Source organism: Crocodylus porosus, unplaced genomic scaffold, assembly GCF_001723895.1.
Source record: "Crocodylus porosus isolate Cpor-Errol unplaced genomic scaffold, CroPor_comp1, whole genome shotgun sequence".
Lineage (NCBI taxonomy): Eukaryota > Metazoa > Chordata > Crocodylia > Crocodylidae > Crocodylus > Crocodylus porosus.
In genome coordinates this window covers 100,499,779-100,509,557 of record NW_017728886.1, presented here as the reverse complement: position 1 = coordinate 100,509,557, position 9,779 = coordinate 100,499,779, and the positions used below count along the sequence as shown (strand labels likewise).

Here is a 9,779-nt window from a genome sequence, read left to right as displayed (position 1 = left end):
GGGCACAGGTCCCCCCTACCCCTCCAGAGTGCATGCAGCAGCAGGGAGCAGCCCCTACCCTGCCCAAGCCCACAGCAAGCAGCCCACCCACTCCCACCCTGTGTACAGATCTGGGGGACGTGGGTCCCCTGTCCCCCTAAGACTGCGTGCAGTGGTGGGAAGCTGCCCCCCATGCCCCAGGCAAGGACCCGCAGCCCCGTTCCACTCCCCTCTGGGGCTCTGCGGCCACACATTGCGGCCCCAAGCCCACTGCCCAGCTGGACAGCAGCCCCAGCCCCAGCCCTACTCAACTCCTGCCCTCTGTCCCTACAGACGCCTCAATCCCCCCACCACACTCACCTGCAGGAGCTGCTCTCCAGGCTGGCTGAGGCCAAGTGCATATCCACATATGGTGCACCCTGCCTGACCACCCTCCTTCCACTCCCTCGCAGCCCCCTGTAGGCTGGAACTCTGCCAGCCTGCAGAGGGCTCATTGCAAAACTGCAAAATCCATGGGTTTCTCTGGTAAAATGAGAAATCAGCATTTGCCTCCAGTAAAAGGTAAAATCTGTGGTTTACTCCCTTTTTCCGTGGGAAATGGAAAATTCAAATCCATGGTTCTCTCTCATCTCCATACACTGCTGTTAACAAGGATGTTATCTCTGGAGACACCAATCCACACTTTGAAAACTGAAACTAAGCATCAGAGAGATGCTTAATGGGATCTTCTAGACTGAATACCAAGTCCCATTGGGCAGAATCCTATTTTCTTTAATCTTTACTAGTCTGTAGAGGAGCCTCTGGGAACCCCGTAAGATTGGGCCCCTAATACAGTCTATGGCCTGTTGTGACCTATTTATAAAACTTTTCTTAAAAAGTTACATAAATATACTCTCAAACAGCATATAATTAGAAGTTACAATCCCTATTCCATGATTATATCTTTGAGTGTTAACATTCCTTAAATTAAAACTTAATTTTTGTAAAAGCATCTTAACAAAAAAAATGTAAAATATGATTTTAAAAAATGGATTTAAATTTTTTTTAAAATCCATTTTTTATTTTTAAATTGTTGATTTTTATCCATCCTGATTACCAATGATATCTCTTCTCTCTGTTTCCACTACACCAACAAAAGTAGCTGCTATAAGATGACTGTGTAAATTAGCAAGTATCTACCATTATATCCAGACTATGTAATATGCTCTTGTTCCTTCCCCCCACCACGTTCTTTTGAGTGTTTTGATGTGTAGGCAGGGACTTCAAGCTGCCAAACTTCTTTTTCAGTTTCTTGGGCAGGAAGTTTGTGTTTTCCATATCAATGATATGCCACGCACTGTGCCGGGCACTGAAAGTGAGTATTAGTGGGAGCATTAGTAGAAATTTCCGTTCTCTTAACCAACTGGATATGATTTCCCAAAAGGCTTTTGATACTGGCTCTTGTGTGTGTTTAAGTGGCATAGGATGACAGAAAAATTTACTCTCTACTCACAGGAAGCTTTACATTATGAAACTTTACACATTCCAATCAAAAAAAAAAAGTAGTTTTATGAACTGCAACAATTAATGTTCTCATTACTCATACTTATAATCCTTTTTTTGAACCTTACTGAACACTTGTTCCACAGGTTCACATGCTTTGAAAGATAGTATTTGCTCTTTTTGTTTGCTGCCTTTCAATTTCATTGTCTGGCTTCTTGTTCATATCTATGGAAAAAAGTAAACAGAGGCATGTAATTGACCTTCGTAATAAATATTGTTTGGAATACTTCTGTTTTCTCCACTCTTCTCTGAACTAAATAGTATCAATCTGTTCAGCCTCTTCTCATGTGAAATCTATCTCTGTCTAGGATCGCCCGCATTCATCTCCATACTCCCCTCCTATTTCTGCTCCATTCTGACTCAGATAAGGAGAGAAAGGTGATGAGGACTCAGTACAGACCTCCAGATTCTTCACTACCTTAGCTCCAGTCTCTTTGTACTAATTCCACAGACATAAAATTGTCCTTAAACTCAAGTTGTATAGAGCTACTGTGTGAGTGTGTTGGGGGAAAGGGAGAGAAGAACCACTCAGCCTTGGTGTATTCAGCCTTAGTACTCGGCCATGGAGAAGAAGTATTCGGCTGCTGTACTTGGCCTTGGTGAGGCCACAGCTGGAGTACTGCATCCAATTCTGGGCTCCGCAATTCAAAAAGGATGTGGAGAAGCTTGAGAGGGTCTAGAGGAGAGCCACACACATGCTCAGAGGGCAAGAGAATAGGCCTTACGAAGAGAGGCTGAGAGCCATGGGACTACTCAGTCTGCAAATGCGCAGGCTCAGGGGTGACCTGGTGGCAGCCTATAAGTATATAAGGAGTGTACATCAGGATCTGGGGGAAATGTCTGTTCACCAAAGTGCCCCAAGGGATGACAAGGGCCAAGGGTCACAAACTCCTCCAAGACTGTTTTAGGCTGGACATAAGGAAAAACTTCTTTACTGTCTGAGCCCCGAAGGACTGAAACAGACTCCCCTCTTCCCCCCCTCCCCACAAAGTGGTGCTCTGGGCTCTTCTAAGAAACATTTGGACACTTATCTTGCTGGGATCCTTTGACCCTAGCTGACTTCCTGCCCCTGGGACAAGCCGGTTAGACTCGATGATCTTCCGAGGTCCCTTCCAGCCCTAATGTCTATGAAATCTATGAAAGGGACAGTGATGTGGCATCCCACAAGACAGCACATGGTGCTCTACCTGCATCATGACTAATACAGGGGGACCACTGCAACAATCATAGTTTAGGAATTTCCTTAGGCTGAATTCCACTTGGGGCACTATTGGCCTAGAAGAAATGTAACACCCTCTCTTTTTTTGGCCCCCTGTCCTGCGTCTGGGCAGGTTTCTGAAAAAAAGCGAATGTCCAGGTTTTCTGCTGTCCCAGACAGCTGCTTCAGGCTTGGAGCAGTGGGCCAGATGCTTGGTTGGCAAGGGTCATGTGCTCCCTGCACTGGCTCAGGCAAGCCAGTGAGAGAGAGAGTAAGCAGCAGGGCTGGGGAGAGCAGGGATCTGCAGGTCAGGAGTAAGGGGCACCAGCAGGGGCTGTGGTTCAGGAGTGTGGGGCACAAGCAGGGCTGAGGGGCAGAGGAGGGGGCTGCAGGTCAGGAGTGAGGGGCACCGGCAGGGCTGGGGAATGTGGATCAGGAGTGGGGCATGGGGGATGAGATGGGTAACTGTGGGTTGGGTGTGCAGGCACTGGCAGTGCCAGGTGGCTGCAGGTCGGGAGTGAGGGGCACCAGCAAGAGGGGTGGGCAGGGTACTGCTGGTTGGGAGTGAAGGGCATAGGCAGGGCTGGGCTCCGTGGGTCCAGAGTGAAGAGCAGAAGCAGGGCGGGGAGGGGCGGGGCATGTGGCTTGTCAGTGAGGGGCAACAGAATGGGCAGGGGCAGGGCACGGGCCCCCCCCTCCCAGTCCCCACCACCATATTCCCCCTGGCCCCTTCCTCTCCCCTCCTGTGACAGATGTCCTCTTTTTTGGACCTGGAAATATGGTAACCCTAGTTAAAATATTCGGTCAAAGGATAACTAAAAATCCTGTATTTAAATAAATACTTGTGCAATAAACATTTAATCACAAATGTTTTGCAAGTTTCAGCTAGTTAATTATAATCTGCTTAACAATTTTTTTATTTTGCTGTGTATATGGGCTGTGTGTATGCTATGCATATGGGTTGTATTTTAACAGTGATAATCTGGAAGAGCTTATCAGAGAATCATAGAAACTTAAGGTTGGAAGGGACCTTAGGAGGTCGTCTAGTTCAACCCCCTGCTCAAAGCAGGACCAGCCCCAACGAGATCATCCCAGGCAAAGCTTTGTCTAGTGGGGTGTTAGACACTTCCAAGGATGGTGATTCCACCACCTCTCTTAACCTGTTCCAGTGTTTTACTACCCTCCTAGTGAGAAAATTCTTCCTAATATCTGACATTAAACTTCCCTTGTTGCAACTTGAGACCGTTGCTCCTTGTTCTATCATCTGCCACCACTGAGAACAGTCTAGTTCCATCCTCTCTCGAACACCCCTTCAGGTAGTTGAAGGCTGCTATTAACTCCCGTCTCTTCTTCTCTAAACTAAAGAAGCCCAGTTTCCCCAGTCTTTCCTCATAAGTCATGTGCCTCAGGCCCCTCACCATTTTTGTTGCCCCTTTCTGGACTCTCTCCAATTTGTCCGCATCCTTTCTGTAGTGGGAGGCCCAAAATTGAACACAGGGCTCCAGATGTGGCCTCACCAGTGCTAAATACAGGGGAATAATTACTTCCCTTGACCTACTGGGAACACACTTACCAAGACAGCCCAGTTTGCTGTTAGCCTTCTTGGCAACAAGGGCATACTTAATATTCAGTGGGCTCAGGCAGAGAACATGTTCATGTCACAATGTTTGCAGTTGGTTCAACCCTATAAAACCTACAGTGGTTCTTTTTTTAAATTTGCTTGCTTGGTGGTTGTATTTGTTTTCTATTTGATTGTTTAGTTTCATACCTGTGAAAGTTGAGCTTCTGCAAAGTTAATGCCTGGCTGCCTTTTTGCACTGTGATTTTAGAACATTGTATTAAACATGAGATTGATACTCCCCCATCAGGTTTAGAACATCTTCTTCCATGGAAATACCCCACAGAAGGACTGATTCTACTTCAGGGTTTCCAAAAAGTCATTCTGTCCACTGGAGGAGGTCATGGTGGGGCCTCCCAGCATGATGCATGCCAGAGCCAAGCAAAATGAATGTTTAAAATACTTGTTGGCTGGGAATGACCACATAGAGATCTGGATACTCTGTGCAGCCCTGCTGCTGTTCATCCCATGATTGCATTAACTCCTACAGATTGCATTAACTCCTAAAGCCAGCTAATCAAAATGTTTCAGACAACAGCCAGTTGCCAGCTCCACTCCTAAACTCTAAGGAGTGTAATCCTTTCCACAAACAGGCTTGGAAGGTCAGTGGGGAAGGAGTGAAAGAATGCAATAAAAACATCTTCCCCTCTCCTGTCCCAGTGTCCATGCTGCAATAGGTCAGCTCTAAACAAAGATAATTACCAGAGGATTTGTCACTCATTGTCTTTTGAAATTATCTAGTTATCTTGTTGGTAAGAAAAATAGTAGATAATAAGGAATGAGTCATGAGTACATAGCATTTAAGATGCTTTCCTGTAAATGAGTCAGAAGTCAAATGAAGTGTTAGAAGTGACAGAGCTATTCTAGCTTGTATCAAAGGAACCAGTACAAAAGAAACTATCTTCCTTTTTGAATGGTCTTTTATATAATTAGGTTTATCTATTTCTACTTCCCTTTATTGTCTTCATATTCATTTCTTATAACTTATCTTTGATCTGTAGTTTTACATCCCTCTTCCACTTTTTTTAAATGAACTTATCCATTAACATAATGAAATGTGGATTAAAAAAATCCACATCTGCTTCTCTTCAGACCCGAGGAAGCATATTTTGTGCCTGAAAGCTTGTGTAACATGTCTTCCAACAATACAGTCGGTCCAATAAAAAGATATTACCCAAAAATCCTTGTTTCTTGCATATCCATCACAACTACAACACTCCAACCAAATTGCAATGATTAGAGGAGGGAAAAAAAAAATCAAATCTAATATAGGTTATTTTTGCAGTTACAACCTAAAAAAGCCAATGCCATTTTTATCATTTGGAGATTTGTGAAAAACACAACTTCTGAATATACTTATTTTAAAAGTTTAATAGCTGTGCATACAGTTAACTAAATCTTAAAGTGAAAGGAAATTCAAGGCAATATTCTATGGAGCTTTTACTCTTTGGAAACTTGTTATGACTGCCTTGTACAACTGCCTTAACAAAAAGTATCACAAGTTCACTAGAGACACCATCTGTTCATTCTCAGAGAAACCTGACACATGCAGGCTATGAAAATGACAACATGCTTTCTGTGTTTGCCTGTTTTACAGGACCTGAGGGGATAGAAAGAGGATGATGAATTAGTCTTTATTGTTAGCAACAGAATGTTCGCATTCAGTAACAGTAAGATCTGCAACTGCCTTGGTGTTAACATATCTTCCTGTCTACTGTCTGTCTGAAAAAAGAACTGAATAAGGAAAAAGGTGCTTTTTAAAATCAAGTTAATTCACTCAATTAAAAACACACCCATTTAGTCATTGGATAGACAGGCCTTTAATTAATCAGACAAAGGATGCTATATGAGAAATTTTGCATTGTAATTTTTATCTGGTAAACAGTAATTTTGGTCAAATTCGGACATGCGTATCATAATTGAAAATCAAAGAAACTGCACATGGAGTGCAGAATTTGGTCCTAACTTTCACAGAACTTTACCTTTTGCAACACTGGTCTGTCATTTTTGGTATTAGACTGTTAACTCTAATTCTGCTTTCCAACTGAAGGATAACTGCAGACCATGCGTGTTCAAAGCTATTAAAATACTATGATCAAATACATCAGAGAACTCCAAAAGAGTCTAAAGAGACTGCTAATCTGCAGTATTCAATTTACTGATCCAGGTTCTTGTGGGGAAAAAAAGCACCCTGGAAAATAAATACATTGTGTTTCTCTGTAAATCACTTACTTGCAACAAGCTGATAAAGCGGAAAGAAAGGTTAGATGAAAAATGTTAAGACAAGTAAATTGCTTTCTGCCAACACAACTGCTAGTTTCTGCATTTCTTCAGACTGAGTTGAACATAGTTACTACTCGACATATGCTATTGTAGCAGCAGCAGGGTAAGAGAAAAGTGGGAGGGGGTTGTTACTGGTGGTAAATTCATTCATTCATAGATTCATTCAGACCTATACGTACGCTTACTCAGAAATGGCATACTGATAGACGAGAGCTTGGGGGCAAAAATCTGCTGTCAGACAGATCTGCTGTCACTGTCAGCCAGATACTGTACATCCACCATCCAGTTGCAGTAATCCAGTTTTTTGTCCTTGATATGTCTGCTGTTGCACATGTAGTCCATGCAGTTCCCATAGCCAACAAGCCTTCTATCCCCAGAAAGAAGTAAACCTGGGAAGTGCTAGCAATGGGACTGGAGGAGCATTTCCCAGCTCTATCACTGTACAGCCCTCCTGGATGTGGTTGGGCAGGCACATCACCCACCCCTGGGCAGATTCAGCCCTTGGATTTAAGGGATGGCAGATGCACCTTGCTCCACCAGAAGGGAGAGGGAGATGTCAGGTAACTAAACTAAACACCCAAAGAAATCAAGGGATCTGAGACGAGCTGAAAACCACCTTCCTCCCCCACAGTGCCCTGCAAAGATCACCCAAGAGCCTTGGGATGAAGTGAGGGCAGCCTTCATCTCTCTGAAACCTAGATATCAGATTCACCCAAAGAACCTTGTCTACATATATCAGTGTATAACTTGCTACCTAAGGTTATCTGGACAAGACAAATAACTCCATTACACAAGCGCTTTCAAGGCCATTCTCCTTCCCGGCCACCAGTTTCAAAAGCTACAGCACTTAGACCCATTCTTCAACTGCATTGATCAAAGCGCAGCATGAAAACCAGGCACAACATAAAATATGCAAATTTCTTTCCTTGCAAATAAGTGTGCACTGTAAAATAAATCAAACGGAAATAACTGGCCCGTTTCACGGTACTATAAGAAAGCTCCTCCTAGAGACTAGCCTGCATAAAAGCAAGCAGGTCACACAGGATGACGTTGCTCATGTTGCCACTAAGCCTTCCACAAGCGTGGCCCGTGGCAGCCAGGGGTGGATCCAGGGTTTGGTAAAGGGGTGCGGGTGCAGGGGAGGGCTGCGCTGCCCCCTACCAGGGCAGGGAGCCCAGTCTAAGCCTCAGGGAAGGGGAGCGCTACCCTCCTTCCCTCCCACTCCCTGCTCCTGCCCCGGGAACGAGACGAGCTCCAGCCGGGCTGCGCTGCGGCTGCAGAGGCAGGGGGCAAGAGCATGTCCTGGGCCGGCAGAGAGGAGAAATGCGCCTGCCAGCCCTCTCAATCGCCGGCTTAGCACAGCCCCCGTGCATCCCCAGCATGGCCAACAAGTCCCCCCCACCCCCAACCAAAAAAAAAAAAGCATTCACCAACCTGACTTTCCCATGACCACGTTCTTGATGCTGGCTCTAAATTGCCCCTGCGCCCTGTTTCACTCCTAAAAATCCAGCTGCCAGCCCCTTTCCTTGCTGCATTCGAGCCTGCCCGGCTGTCTGCCAGCCCGGTGCTCGCTCAGAGCAGCATGAAAATGCAACCGCCCCTTCCTATCATTCAAATAGCCTGCCCGTGCCTTATAAGGAATAAAGCAACTTTTTTTCCTCCCCCACCACTTAAAAAGTTTCTGTTTTCAGGTCAGGATTATTTATCCTGCGCAGCAACCAAGCAGCTGAAAAACACCATATGGTTTCACATACCAGTTCAGCTTAGTAATGGGGAAGACTTCCGATGCAGCGAGCTGGGAAAGTATCACCAAGTGACAAACAAAATGCTACACAGCATATGTCCTGGCACAACAGGGAAGTTAGTTAAGATGCAAAATTGTGTTGTTGATCGAGTTGAAAACATTCTCTTGAATGCTTATTTGTATTTTAAGTAAAAATACAGATTTTACACATGCATAAAAATAACATTTAGTGTGGATAAAATACTAGAAAACACGTGGACTGGCACAACAAATCTATACAGCTATATGATAGTAGGGAGCTACACAAATGGATAGGATTAGTCAAGAAAAATGTGGGACCTCACAAGATCATTGGGTCCAGCCCCCTGCACCAGGCAGGAAAGACAATTGGGGTCAGGCAACCCCAGCGAGGTTTCATAGTTAGTAGGGTCAGAAGAGACCTGAGCAGATCAAGTCCGACCCCCTGCCATGGCAGAAAAGAGTACTGGGGTCAAATAAGCCTGGCTAGGTGATTATCTAGCCTCCTTCTGAAGACCCCAGGGTAAGAGTGAGCACCACTTCCCTTAGAAGATGGTTCCAGATCCTAGCCATCCTGACTGTGAAGTAGTGCCTCCTGATGTCTAGCTTGAATCTACTCTCAGTCAACTTATGGTCGTTATGCCTTGTTACTCCTGGTAGTGCTTGGGGGAATAGGGACTCTCCCATTACCTGCTGGTCTCCCTTAGCCAGTTTATAGACGGCCACCAAATCTTCCCTCAGCCTTCTCTTGTGGAGGCTGAACAGGTTCAGGTCCCGTAGCCTCTCCTCGTAGAGCCTGCTCTGCTGACCCCTGATCATGCAAGTGGCCCTCCTCTGGACCCTCTCAGTGTTGTCCATATCCCTTCTGAAGTGTGATGCCCAGAACTGGACACGGTACTCCAGCTGCGGTCTGACCAGTGTTGCACAGAGGGGGAGGATCATCTCCTGGACCTGCTCATGATGCATCTGTGGATGCATGACAAGGTGTGATTAGCCTTCCTGACTGCATCCCCACATTGGCAGCCCATGTTCATCTTGGAGTCTATAACAACTTCAAGATCCTTTTCTGCCTCTGTGCTGATGAGAAGGGAGTTCCCCAACCTGTAGGTATGGTGCTGGTTCTTCCACCTTAGGTGCAGTACCCTTGAGGTGACCATCCAGTCTCCTCTTAAAGATTTCCAGGGTAGGTGACTGCACTACCTCTGGAGGGAGTTTATTCCTCAAAGTCATCTGAGCAATATACAATACTTGAGTAACTTAATCTAAACATCTAATAAAAGATATCAGATTTACCCAAAGACCCTTGCCTGCCTTGATCTGAACATAATATTTTGCCAAATTTTTAACTTCAGAAGTCTTAGAGTCATAGAGAAATAGGGCAGAAAGGGATGTCCAGA

General features: G+C 45.2%; 1 protein-coding gene and 1 long non-coding RNA gene across 2 annotated transcripts in view; one reads left to right on the top strand and one right to left on the bottom strand.

The window, feature by feature from the left end:
* The window catches only part of LOC109313347, a 207,004-nt gene extending 201,638 nt beyond the window's left edge, over positions 1-5,366 (top strand). Inside the window, exon 3 of the long non-coding RNA XR_002102036.1 lies at positions 5,217-5,366. This is a non-coding gene — a long non-coding RNA (uncharacterized LOC109313347). The remainder of the gene's footprint in view (positions 1-5,216) is intronic.
* Positions 1-8,190, bottom strand: part of GLIPR2 (GLI pathogenesis related 2) — a 34,371-nt gene extending 26,181 nt beyond the window's left edge. The window contains exon 1 of the mRNA XM_019539806.1: positions 8,055-8,190. Coding sequence (XP_019395351.1) covers positions 8,055-8,067 — 13 coding nt within the window. The 5' untranslated portion in view covers positions 8,068-8,190. The remainder of the gene's footprint in view (positions 1-8,054) is intronic.
* Between the last annotated feature and the right edge of the window lie 1,589 nt (positions 8,191-9,779).